This window comes from Oncorhynchus clarkii, chromosome 3, assembly GCF_045791955.1.
Source record: "Oncorhynchus clarkii lewisi isolate Uvic-CL-2024 chromosome 3, UVic_Ocla_1.0, whole genome shotgun sequence".
Taxonomy (NCBI): domain Eukaryota; kingdom Metazoa; phylum Chordata; class Actinopteri; order Salmoniformes; family Salmonidae; genus Oncorhynchus; species Oncorhynchus clarkii.
Window position 1 is genome coordinate 7,248,802 of NC_092149.1, and position 13,984 is coordinate 7,262,785.

General features: G+C 43.0%; 1 protein-coding gene across 1 annotated transcript; it reads right to left on the reverse strand.

The window, feature by feature from the left end:
• Positions 1–2,326: 2,326 nt before the first annotated feature.
• On the reverse strand, positions 2,327–13,584 carry LOC139387186 (2-hydroxyacyl-CoA lyase 1-like). Its single transcript, XM_071133255.1, has 17 exons — positions 13,322–13,584; positions 12,884–12,988; positions 12,741–12,781; positions 12,056–12,136; positions 11,820–11,892; positions 11,555–11,632; positions 11,292–11,386; positions 10,873–10,985; positions 9,908–10,043; positions 9,246–9,351; positions 5,500–5,583; positions 4,547–4,648; positions 4,308–4,462; positions 3,515–3,673; positions 3,264–3,371; positions 2,924–3,110; positions 2,327–2,806 (listed from the first exon to the last, which is right to left on the reverse strand). The coding sequence occupies exons 1-17, from the start codon at positions 13,370–13,372 to the stop codon at positions 2,774–2,776; spliced, it is 1,707 nt and encodes a 568-aa protein (XP_070989356.1). The 5' UTR covers positions 13,373–13,584; the 3' UTR covers positions 2,327–2,773.
• Positions 13,585–13,984: the final 400 nt, after the last annotated feature.

Consider the following 13,984-nt stretch of genomic DNA (forward strand, 5'->3'; position numbering starts at 1 on the left):
CATTGAAAATAAGAATTTGTTCTTAACTGACTTGCCTAGTTAAATAAAGGTAAAATATATATATATATATATATACACATATTTTTTTTTGTCAGCTTCAAGCTATCTCTCGTAGAACCCATGTCCTCAACACCCAGACTAGCTGCAGGGTGCTAGAGTGGAGACCATAAAACACAGCATTAGCAGGACAGAAATATCTTCCTGTTTGTTAAGTAAATAATTGTTACATATCCAACAAATAAGGTGAATACATCATGTTTCCCTCACAAAAGAGAAAACGTGTTATTTGAGTGCAGGTTGGGGTGGAGTTTAGTTACGGTTGTAAGGGGAGGAGGGCGTGGGGGGTGACGCTGGGCTGGGGAGGCCTCAGGGCAGGAAGCAGGCAGGGACCCAGCTGTCCTCCCAGTCCCAGTGGAAATCCCTGACCTATTGAGAGGAATGACAGGCATGCAGGGTGCTGCTGGCCAGGCAGGGACACAGCCACACATTGAAAATACATGCATGCACGCACGCGCACACACACACACAGGCCTTATTCCAACCAGTGGAGGTCGGTACTGTTTAAGATGAGGGATGATTTTTTCTTCTATTACAGCATATTGGATGACTGTCATTCATATTACGTTCACCTATCTCAATGTAACATTGATAGGTTTAGGATACTCACATTTACCCTATAGCCATCATGAGGATGCTACAACCTAGCCTATGAGTGAAAGTTTACAATGTAGGTGCACAGGTCGAGAGAAATTTCAGTAATCAAGGTGACAGACAGTGACACATTCAATACCACCTTGCACACTCTTGCCTGCATCGAGCTGATCTAGGGTGTAATCGTTAGCCCAACAGTTGCAAACAAGAGTTTCTATTGGAGGAATTCAGGTATGTTTATACCCTTTTTGTTCTGTTTGCTTCTGTTTAAGAAATGTTTTTTTTAACAGAGTAGGTGGAATGAATACACCCACTCACACAAACAGTTCACTTCCATAGCAGCCACACACACAGTGTGACTTTGATCATTGGTTAATTCCTTCTTGCATCTACATGCTCTCCTCCTCTCACCTTTCCCTTCACTTGTGGACTTCAGTGCACAACACATCAGCTGTCAGGCAAAAAAAAAACCTTCCAAGCCAAACCTTCATATCATAACCGCTACACACAGCCTACATCGTTGTCACCATATTAGCTCACATCAAGTCAACATGGCTACTAGAACTAACAAGTTAGTAAACCCGCTACAATATTGCACTACAGTGTATAGTCAGCAAGCAGTTACACTGGCGGCCCCAGTGGCAATAAATTCATAAAACCAAAAGCTTACCGTGACTTGGAAGAGTTCCAGTGTTGGATAGCCTTAGCCAGCTAGCTAGGTAACATAGCATCCCTCTCTGTTTGAGCCAGGTGTTTGAGTAGGCTAAACTAGCTAGCGAAGTAAGTGAAAGTGGGAAAAAAATATATAGCTAGCTCTCTCTCGCTTAATTTTTAAAATAAATTTGTTTGTTTAGCTTCAATTATTGTCTTTCTCTTTGGGTCAACTACTCACCACGTGCTATGCACTGCAGTGCTAGCTAGCTGTAGCTTATGCTTTCAGTACTAGATTAATTATCTGATCCTTTGATTGGGTCAACAACATGTCAGTTAATGCTGCAAGAGCTCCGATAGGTTGAAGGAAGTCCTCTGGAATATGTGTACATTTTTGGAAGGGGGTGAGAACCACGACCCTCCTAGGTTTTATATTGAAGTCAATGTACCCAGAGGAGGAAGCTAGCTGTCCTCCAGCGACACCATAGTGCTACCCTACAGAGTGCTGTTATTGCTACTGTCGACCTTCATTGCAACACTGTATTTTAATAGATTATTTGGCGACATTAATATATTTAGTTTTATCTAAAAAGGTTCACTTCACTGTTTTTATGTTTATGAAATTCACTGAGGAGGATGGTCCTCCCCTTCCTCCCGAGGAGCCTCCACTGATTCCAACCCAATGTCACACAGACTGACATTGCACACATTTCTCATTAACCAATGTCAGCCATGATGTTTCCTTGGCAGAGGAACCCTGAAGAGGGGTAAGAGGTTAGTTTGAGGAAGGAGTTGCGTTGACCACATGCTACACATGAGCTTATTTTCAGCTGGAGGACTTTGTAATATCAGCAGTTACCTGGGTACTGTTGGGGACAAGGCACACTGACTGAGGGACTGGAGAGATGAACAGGACACAGAATAATTTCCTTTACTTCAAAAGGAAGTGGCAAAGAGTCCTCTAGTCTACTGCTCTGAAAGACATTGAATTCACTTAGAATTTTCTAAAATAACTACTAATATCTTTCAGTTTGTCTGCAACAAAGTTTATTTTCAAGGACACTTGTACAAATATAGTAAACAAGCCAAAGACAAATATTATACCTGACATTTTCTCACATTTTCTCATCTTAATCATGGTATAAATTTCCAAAATCGAAAATGTAATACTACCGTGTAGTAAATGTGACTTGATTAAAACATTTCATAGAAACATGATTATTTTTTAGATACAAAAACACATGCAGCCTTCTCATGGTCGAGAGAGGAGCTGTCAGTCTCCAAACACCACGTTATAGAGAGAAACTTCACTGACAAGGGCTGCATCCCAAATGGCACCATATTCCCTATTTAGTGCACTACTTTTAACCAGGGCCCATAGATAATGAAACTTATAGAGAAGAGGTTGCCATTTGGGATGTACCCAATTTGTCCATCAGGTGGCAGAAGGAAGCAGGTCTTCCTCACTGGCCTACAGGTTGGAACGAGTTAGCCATGGAAACTCCTAAGAGACAGAGACAGACCATGGACAGTCAGTCGAACTGGCTTTGACGTCCAGATTTGAATTTGCCTGGTATAGACCAGGGAACGGGGTGTCATGTCAGATTTGTCCTGTAGTTACCTGTTGCTTCCTGTCTGAGGAGGGGTCTATGAGGACGTTGAGGAGACTAGGTCTCTCCCAGTCACTGAGGCTGAGCTGTAAGGCACTACGCAGCTCCTCCTCTGTCCGCACCAGGAACCCTCGTCCTCCGAAGGCGTTCATGACCTCATCATAGCGGGCTTCAGGCAGCAGGGTCACAGGGGGGGCTCTGGAGAGGAGAGGGGAGAACCGAGGGGGGAGAACCGAGGACAAGATGACCAACATACCATCACTAGAGGTAATCCTGACCTTGGTAATCCTGACCAGTCAGAGTAGGCCCAGTCCCAAATTGACCTTTAAACCCAAACCCCTCTGTACTCACACAGTGGTGAGATCTCCCATCTTCCCCATCATTTCCCACGTCTCTGCATCCACGCCGCTGTAGATCCCGTTGTTGTTGACCACGATGATGACCACCGGGAGTTTATACCTGGTCAGAGGGGAAAGCATCAATAACGAGGGAAAGCATCAATGACTAGGTTAGGGTGTTGACACTTTAATTATCCTATGCACCAGACCATTGATTACTACAACCACATTTTGCTATGTGAGAGAGACCTTGACTGTACCAACCTGCACATGGTCTCTACCTCCATCCCAGAGAATCCAAAGGCACTGTCGCCCTCCACACACACCACTCTCTGGCCTGTGTTCTGGTTCCTCTGCACTGTTGCAGCCGCGATGGCAAAGCCCAGACCCACCCCCATCGTCCCAAAGGTGCCAGCATCCAACCTGCACACACACACACACACACACACACACGGCTGTGTTAATAAGAGCTCAGAGTGTGTAAAAAAAGGTATCTTTGTTTGCGTGTGTGTTAAGTAGGAAGCAAGGAACAATATCTGGGGGGGTAAGATACTAAGAGAGTCCATCTAGTCAACCTGTCAGGCAGCACTACATTGAGAAGTCAACCTGTCAGGCAGCACTATATTGAGAAGTCATCCTGTCAGGCAGCACTACATTGAATAATCATCCAGTCAACCTGTCAGGCAGCACAACATTGAATAATCATCCAGTCAACCTGTCAGGCAGCACTACAATGAATAATCATCCAGTCAACCTGTCAGGCAGCACAACATTGAATAATCATCCAGTCAACCTGTCAGGCAGCACTACATTGAGAAGTCATCTAGTCAGCCTGCCAGGCAGCACTATATTGAGAGGTCAACCTGTCAGGCAGCACTATATTGAGGAGTCATCTAGTCAGCCTGCCAGGCAGCACTACATTGAGAAGTCATCCAGTCAACCTGTCAGGCAGCACTACATTGAGAAGTCATCCAGTCAACCTGTCAGGTTCCTGGACAACAACAACTAATTCCTACTTGCCTACAGGGAAAGACTTGTGTGAGGCAGCATGCCTTGCCTGTGTCGAGGAAGGTAGTTGTTCAACATGGTACGCCCAATGTCCATGGTGTTGGCCCCCTCACTCACGATGACACAGTCGTGGGGCAGCAGCTGGGAGATGTGGTGGAACACTTGGTAGTAGTTCATGGGTGTTGTTGACTGAAGAGCTAATGCCTGGAGAGAAACACAATCAAATCAGGGGTGGTAGATAGGCTAGCTTGCTTAGGTCACAGGTCATGGACGCACACACCAACACACCTTTGTCATTGTTGCGTTAGCAGCCATCTTCTCTTTCAATGTGGTCCACCATTCTGTATCAGCTGGATACTTCCAGCCATCTTTACGAACATACTCTAGGATCTGAAAGTTAAGATGAGGAGTAGAAACTAAGCAAACTGAATCAAGTACAGATGTACGATCTTAATTTGAGCACCCTGTAGCAGGAGAACTTTCCTGCAATGCAGGACATGTAAAATGTGTTGTATATTTGAGGTTTAAAAAGGCTTCTGAAGTGTTTACTCTTATACATTTCAGACTTGATTTTCCCCTATGAGAAATGTATCAACCCCTACAGAAAATGTCAAATTATTATAATCCACATAATAATTCACATTCCTGTTGCTGCAGGATTATTTTCCTGCTGTAGCAAACTGGTTCAAATAAGATCCTACATCTTTACCAATTTAATTCTATTTATACTTTGCTGAAAATCAAATAGTTGTTACAGACAGGATAATCAATGCTTGTTTCTTTAAAAAAATGTGTATTGAGACTTGTTAAATGCACTGTAAATAAAATGTGACTTGACAAGACACTACAGACCACCAGGACCCAGCAATACAGTAACATACAGATATGGGGCACATATTAGATGCCTGTGATGTGTTACCTGCTTGACAATAGCATTGATATCCCCCAGGACTGAGTTGTGTTACCTGCTTGACAATAGCATTGATATCCCCCAGGACTGAGTTGTGTTACCTGCTTGACAATAGCATTGATATCCCCCAGGACTGAGTTGTGTTACCTGCTTGACAATAGCATTGATATCCCCCAGGACTGAGTTGTGTTACCTGCTTGACAATAGCATTGATATCCCCCAGGACTGAGTTGTGTTACCTGCTTGACAGTAGCATTGACATCCCCCAGGACTGAGTTGTGTTACCTGCTTGACAATAGCATTGATATCCCCCAGGACTGAGTTGTGTTACCTGCTTGACAATAGCATTGACGTCCCCTAGGAGAGCCGCAGCAGGTTGCATGTTGTTCCCCATCTCCTCTGCACATAGATCAACCTTGACATAAATAAAGTATGTGGAACGTTACTACAACATACCAGCAACGACACATGACAGGAAGAGCACCGTGCGCGACACATGACAGGAAGAGCACCGTACGCGACACATGACAGGAAGAGCACCGTGCGCAACACATGACAGGAAGAGCACCGTGCACGACACATGTAACAGCAGCTGGAAGACCGGCCAAACACAACAGAAATAACCAGGTTCCACCACATAATGATAAGGCTAACACACACACACATATAAATATATAATATATATATATATAAATAGGAAAGAAAACTAAATAAAAACGAACTGGTACACTTACTTATCGGTTGTGTTAAATGAAATTGAAAAAAAAAAAAAAAAAAAGAACGTTGTCAAGTATATATTATATTATATATAAAATAAATAATAAATAAAGAATATTTTTGTGTGTGTGTATATATTTATATATATATAAATAAATATATATATATATATATAAATGTAAATATATATATATATATATATAAATATATAAATGTAAAAATATATATATATATGTAAATATATATATATATATATATATAAATATATACATATATATATATATATATATAAATATATATATATAAATATATACATATATATATATATACATATATATATATAAATATATACACACACACAAAAATATTCTCAGCAAAAAAAGAAATGTCCTCTCACTGTCAACTGCCTTTAATTTTCAGCAAACTTAACATGTGTAAATATTTGTATGAACATAACAAGATTCAACAACTGAGACATAAACTGAACAAGTTCCACAGACATGTGACTAACAGAAATTGAATAATGTGTCCCTGAACAATGGGGGGGTCAAAATCAAAAGTAACAGTCAGTATCTGGTGTGGCCACCAGCTGCATTAAGTACTGCAGTGCATCTCCTCCTCATGGACTGCACCAGATTTGCAATTTCTTGCTGTGAGATTTTACCCCATTCTTCCACCAAGGCACCTGCAAGTTCCCTGAGATTTTTGGGGGTAATGGCCCTAGCCTTCACCCTCCAATCCAATAGGTCCCAGACGTGCTCAATGGGATTGAGATCTGGGCTCTTCGCTGGCCATGGCAGAACACTGACATTCCTGTCTTGCAGGAAATCACGCATCGAATGAGCAGTATGGCTGGTGGCATTGTCATGATGGAGGGTCAGGTCAGGATGAGCCTGCAGGAAGGGTACCACATGAGGGAGGAGGATGTCTTCCCTGTAACGCACAGAGTTGAGATTGCCTGCAATGACAACAAGCTCAGTCCGATGATGCTGTGACACACCGCCACAGACCATGACGGACCCTTCACCTCCAAATCGATCCCACTCCAGGGTATAGGCCTCGGTGTAACGCTCATTCCTTCAACGATAAACGCGAATCCGACCATCACCCCTGGTGAGACAAAATCGCGACTCGTCAGTGAAGAGCACTTTTTGCGAGTCCTGTCTGGTCCAGCGATGGTGGGTTTGTGCCCATAGGCGACGTTGTTGCCGGTGATGTCTGGTGAGGACTTGCCTTATAACAGGCCTACAAGCCCTTAGTCCAGCTTCTCTCAGCCTATTGCGGACAGTCTGAGCATTGATGGAGGGATTGGTGCGTTCCTGGTGTAACTCGGGCAGTTGTTGTTGCCATCCTGTACCTGTCCCGCAGGTGTGATGTTCGGATGTACCGATCCTGTGCAGGTGTTGTTACACTTGGTCTGCCACTGCGCGGACGATCAGCTGTCCATCCTGTCTCCCTGTAGCGTTGTCTTAGGCGTCTTCACAGTACTGACATTGCAATTTATTGCCCTAGCCACATCTGTCGTCCTCATGCCTCCTTGAAGCATGCCTAAGGCACGTTCACGCAGATGAGCAGGGACCCTAGGCATCGTTCTTTTGGTGTTTTTCAGTTAGTAGAAAGGCCTCTTTAGTGTCCTAAGTTTTCATAACTGTGACCTTAATTGCCTACTGTCTGTAAGCTGTTAGTGTCTTATTGTTCATTAAACAAGCATGGGAAACAGTGTTTAAACCCTTTACAATGAAGATCTATGAAGTTATTTGGATATTTAAGAATTATCTTTGAAAGACAGGGTCCTGAAAAAGGGACGTTTATTTTTATTGCCGAGTTTTTCACAATTCCTGACATTAAATACTAGTAAAAATCCCTGTCTAAGGTCAGTTAGGATCACCACTTTATTTTAAGAATGTGAAATGGCAGAATAATAGTAGAGAGAATTATTTATTTCAGCTTTTATTTCTTTCATCACATTCCCAGTGGGTCAGAAGTTTACATACACTCAATTAGTATTTGGTAGCATTGCCTTTAAATTGTTTAACTTGGGTCAAACATTGCATCCACAAGCTTCCCACAATAAGTTGGGTGAATTTTGGCCCATTCCGCCTGACAGAGCTGGTGTAACCGAGTCAGGTTTGTAGGCCTCCTTGCTCGCACACACTTTTTCAGTTCTGCCCACAAATTTTCTATAGGATTGAGGTCAGGGCTTTGTGATGGCCACTCCAATACCTTGACTTTGTCGTCCTTAAGCCATTTTGCCTCAACTTTGGAAGTATACTTGGGGTCATTGTCCATTTGGAAGACCCATGTGCGACCAAGCTTTAACTGAAAGTGTGTTCAATAAAGACATGAAAATGTATCATTGTTTGTGTGTTATAAGTTTAAGCAGACTGTGTTTGTCTGTTGTTGTGACCTAGATGAAGATCAGATCAAAGTTTGACCAATTTATGCAGAGATCCAGGTTTTTCCAAAGGGTTCACATACTTTTTCTTGCCACTGTATGTATGCATGTGTGTGTGTGTGTATGTATATAGCGTTCCCTTTTATAAACCGAGTGATTTGAGTACTGAATGCTGATTGGGTTAAAGCCGAGGTACTGTATATTTAAGCAATATGGCCCAAGGGGGTGTGGTATACGGCCAATATACCATACAGGCCTTAGCCATGGTATATTGGCCATAACCACAAACCCCTGAGGTGCCTTATTGCTATTATAATCTGGTTAACAACATAATTAGAGTAGTAAAAATATATGTTTTGTCATACCCATGGTAAACAGTCTGATAAACCACGGCTGTTAGCCAATCAGCATTCAGGGCTCAAACCACCCGGCGTATAAAAGACCGTTTAACATGGGTATGACCCCAAAAATATTTTCACTGTTAGAATGTGGTGGTAACCAATTTATAATAGCAATAAGGGACCTCTGGGGTTTAAGGTATATGGCCAATATATCACGGGATAAGGCCTGTATCCAGGCACTCTGCGTTGCATCGTACATAAGAACAGCCCTTAGCCGTGGTATATTGGCCATTTACCACACCACCTTACAGATGTACTGTACAGCACTATGACAGCCATGACATTATTTAGAGAGACCACAAGAGACTTATAGAGAAGCTATATAGGTAATAGACTAAATCCAATAGACTGACTCAAAGACATTTATACCTGATTACAATGAACTGCAGTACACTACGACATGACCTGTGACTAGGGTTGCAAAATTATGGCAACTTTCCCAAAATTCTCAGAAATCCCTGTTGGAAGATTCCAGAAATCAGAAAATCTGACGTAATAAGCAGACAATCTGGAATCCTGAAAATAACATTTAAAAAGCAACCCTACTGGTGAACTTTGACCTACCTGGATGACCTTTACATGGGGGTCAAACCTGGGGGGAAGGCCAAAGTGCAGGATCCAGTTGAGCCTGGCACCAAGTAGGACCACAACATCAGACTGGAGCAGAGCTCTGCAGTCCACACCAAGACCATAGAACCAGGAGGATGGGAAGAGAGGAGGAGTATAGGAGGAGGAGGGTTAGGAAGAGAGGAGGAGGATAGGAAGAGAGGAGGAGGAGGATAGGAAGAGAGGAGGAGGAGGATAGGAAGAGAGGAGGAGGAGGATAGGAAGAGAGGAGGAGGAGGATAGGAAGAGAGGTGGAGGAGGATAGGAAGAGAGGTGGAGGAGGATAGGAAGAGAGGTGGAGGAGGATAGGAAGAGAGGAGGAGGAGGATAGGAAGAGAGGTGGAGGAGGATAGGAAGAGAGGTGGATAGAAAGCGAGAAGGAGGAGGGTTAAGAAAAGAGGAGGAGGATAGAAAGAGGGGATGAAGAGGGTTAGGAAGAGAGGAAGAGAGCAGGGAAAAGAACACAATCAGATTAAACAAAATGTGATGAAAAGAGACTAGTTATAGATGGGGATTTCAGGAAGGCCCAGAGTTCTCCTGGTCTGTTCATCCTGGTCCTACTTATACAGTCAAAGGTCTGTACATGAATATGATGCCAGCTGAGAGAAGGAGTGGCTGACCTGGAGCGGGCAGCAGCAACACAGTTGGGGTGGTCGTCAGGCAGCACCCCTTTACCCATGGGGGTGGGTAGGAAGGGCAGGCCACACCCCTCCACCAGCTCCCTCAGAGCCCCCTCTGCTCTTCCATGGGCTGCACCTGCAGAGGGAAACAGACAGAGGGCACCGCCACACTGATATCAACAGACTGACCTTCCCAGCTGGGATGCATTCAGCTGAACACAACGTTGTGCAACGTTCAGATAAAAATATAACATGTAGAACAAACATGCCTCTCTGACAGGTAGAACTGGGGAAAGGGGAGACCTAGTCAGTTGTACAATTGAATGCCTTCAACTGAAATGTGTCTTCCGTATGTAACCCTCTGAATCAGAAATGTGCGGGGGCTGCCTTAATCCACATCCACGTCTTCGGCACCCGGGGAACAGTGCCTTGCTCAGGGACAGAACGACAGATTTTTATCTTGTCAGCTCGGGAGATTTGATCCAGCAACCTTTCGGTTAGTGGTCCAACGCTCTAACCACTAGGCTACCTTCCACTAACGAGGAACTCTGTTCTGGTACGCTGATATTTCACTACTGATCATTTGGACAAATCACGATTTCACAGGTGCTCGCATCTTTTCAATGTCAGAAGGGGATGGGGACATTTGGCCCATAAACTTGCCTGAAACTTGCAGAAAGTTTCTGTTTAGGGGGGGGGGGTGAAGAGTCATGTTTGTATCTTTGTATCTTTCTCTTAATATCTCCCCACAGAACTGAATCAAGTACCTGACGCAATTCCACAAGATGTCAGTTCTGGGTTTGGCTATTAAAAAGCATTGCCTAACTTTCCCAATGATAAGTAAAGGCTGTTTGGCCTACCTTTCCCAATGATAAGTAAAGGCTGTTTGGCCTACCTTTCCCAATGATGAGTAAAGGCTGTTTGGCCTACCTTTCCCAATGATGAGTAAAGGCTGTTTGACCTACCTTTCCCAATGATAAGTAAAGGCCGTTTGGCTCCTTTTAGAACAGCCAGTGCTTCTGTGATCGCCATATGGTCAGCCATACTCACTGGAGGAGGTGGACAACAGGGCACCTCTCTGACAAAGGAAATAGGAAAGAATTGGTCAAACATTAAACATGTTACCTATCAACTTCATTGCATAGGTAAATAAATCATGAAGGTCTATCTAGGCTTATTGCTATTCTCTGATGAGAATACTTTGATATAGTGCTATATTTTCTAACTAATTTAACAAAATCTGGTAATTTCTTGTTCACTTCAGACGTTAAAAGGTAGAACAAAATAAAATCTAAATGGTGATGTGAAGTCAGAGGTATACATATTCAACAGTAACACATTAGTATACATTTTAAATGGATGAGAGACAGTGATAGCCACCAACCTGACTCTGCTCCTGTCCACTTTAGCATTGACCATGTCCCCAGATATGTCTACGTATACAGCACCGGGACGTCCATACATGCTAGTGCGTACTGCCTAAGACAGACCAAATACCCTTCCATTCACTATCAATTAAGGCGGTGTTCTTCTGAAGAACTTAAGTTACCTTGCTAAGCTGGAAAATTAGAGTTCAGAAAACAATTGCAGGTGATACCAAATGATATGAAGAGGACTAAACATAGGGAGTCAGAGGAGACTGTATACCTTCTCTACCACTGAGGAGATCATATCCAGACTGCTGGGCCTAGCTGAGAACTTACTGTACAGTCTGCACGCCTCCACCTGACGGAGAAAGAGGACCACAAATAACAAATTATGTCTTCTTTCAGCAATTAAACTACTAGGACCAGTTTCCTGGACAGAGATTCTCTATTGAGTTTGCTTTTTAGGCCATGACTAAGCTTAATCTGTGTCCGGGAAACCACCCCCTAATGTTCAATAGTCAGAAACCTCATGGTTGAATTAGTACCTGTGGAAACTCTTGAAACGCCCCAGTGGTCTCCTGGTTTTGATCGGAGGAGCCTCCAATAACAATCACAGGCCTACAGAGAGAGTGGTATCACACAATGACATCAACTGACAAGCGGAGATAGTTTGGAGTCCTCAGATCATTTTTTGCAGTGTAGGGATAGCATCCCTTCTTTTGAAAGGAAGGACCACTGAACATGAGTAGAAGGGCCTTCTGTTTGTAGAGTTCTAACATACCAGCAGTTCATGTTAGCGTTGGCCATTCCACCAAGAGCATGGATGAGTCCCGGTCCAGACACAACCAGACACGCCCCTGGACTGGAGAGGAACAGACAGACAGGCAGACAAACAGGAAGATAAGCAGACAGAGATGAACAGGCAGACAGGCAGACAAACAGGAAGATAAGCAGACAGAGAGGAACAGGCAGACAGGCAGACAAACAGGAAGATAAGCAGACAGAGAGGAACAGGCAGACAGGCAGACAAACAGGAAGATAAGCAGACAGAGAGGAACAGACAGACAGGCAGACAAACAGGAAGATAAGCAGACAGAGAGGAACAGGCAGACAAACAGGAAGATAAGCAGACAGAGAGGAACAGGCAGACAAACAGGAAGATAAGCAGACAGAGAGGAACAGGCAGTAAGACAGGAAGATAAGCAGACAGAGAGGAACAGGCAGTAAGACAGGAAAACAAACTGAGACAGACAGAATTAGCAATGTAAAACAGCTATGAAACTGACCCTCACACACAAGTCTGTGTATGGCTAGTTAATATCCCATGGTTTAGTATTGTATGGAGAGAGTAGTCTCCCTAGGCAGATGGGTTGCTTCCCACATTAACAATGTATGGAGATAGGTCAGGGATTTCAGAGAGGAGAGACAGTATCTCTAGAGCTCTCTTATAATGACAATCCTCCTACCGTCCAGTGAGGTAACCAACAGCAGACGCAGCATAGCAAGCCTGTTGGATGACACACACCACATCAGTATTACTGGTGTACCCACAACCAATTCACATAAAAAAATGTCATGGGAAGATTCCTAAAAATAAAAGGTGGCTTACGGCTTGTTCATTGCGCATTCCCACATACTTGATTCCTGAGGCTTGAGCTGCCATAGCCACTTCAATGACTGGAACACCAACTATTCCAAACATATACTCTACATTCTGCAGAGAGATACATGTGGATACAGTATGAATTGTTACAGTGTAGTGTAGATGTTCTTTGCATTGACACACACTTTGGCATACATCAACAGGGGTGTTAACATATGCCATTCCATATGTTAACAAACATCCACATAAACATCTAAATGTTTTGCTACACAAATATGAATAGTTCGCTATACCAGTGCAATGACCTTTGACACACTTTCACAACTCCTAGTGCTACATTGTCACTGCCAAGGACATGATCAGCGACGAATATATTATTTACCAAACCGTAGCAATACCGTTATACAGTGTAATACTCTTTTATATAAATTGCACATATCTCACCTGAGCTTTTAGTGCCTCAGCAATGAGCTGAGCGCCTGTCACATCTTCCATTATTACTGTCCAGAAATCTGTTAGTGATACTCAATAGCTTATACGTCGTTTTTAGATCTCTTGCAAATCATTGGTTTTTGTCCGCATTACAAAATGCATTATATGAGTAGCGACAATCGATAGATATTTCGATAGCCACTTACTCCACAGAGTGCAAATTTGAGTGACGGAACGACTTCTGGCACTGCTGCCCAAAGCATGACCCGTTTATACGACTTCCGGGTTCAGGGCCAATCACATGAGCCGTACGATAGTAGTTATGAATATGTATGACCTAGTAGCCTTTTTCTTTTTTTATTGCAAGAAATACAAAACAAGGTCTCATTATGTGTTTATAACTGCACTTATACTTAACTCAATTAAGTAATTATGAGTGTATGACTTGAGTAGAAAGTGTAACAACTGTTCTCTGTTCATCTTGTTTTAAAATTGTTAAAATAAAATGTACATTTAAAACAAGAAACAAAGAAAACACATTTTATGATTTTTAATAGGTTCAAAAAGTTGGTTGAAAATACACTTGCACTTACAAGAGCTTACATGGTTCTCGAATGAATCAGGTCTCTGCATATAAATACTTAGGGATATGGTTGGATGATGAACTGCCTATTA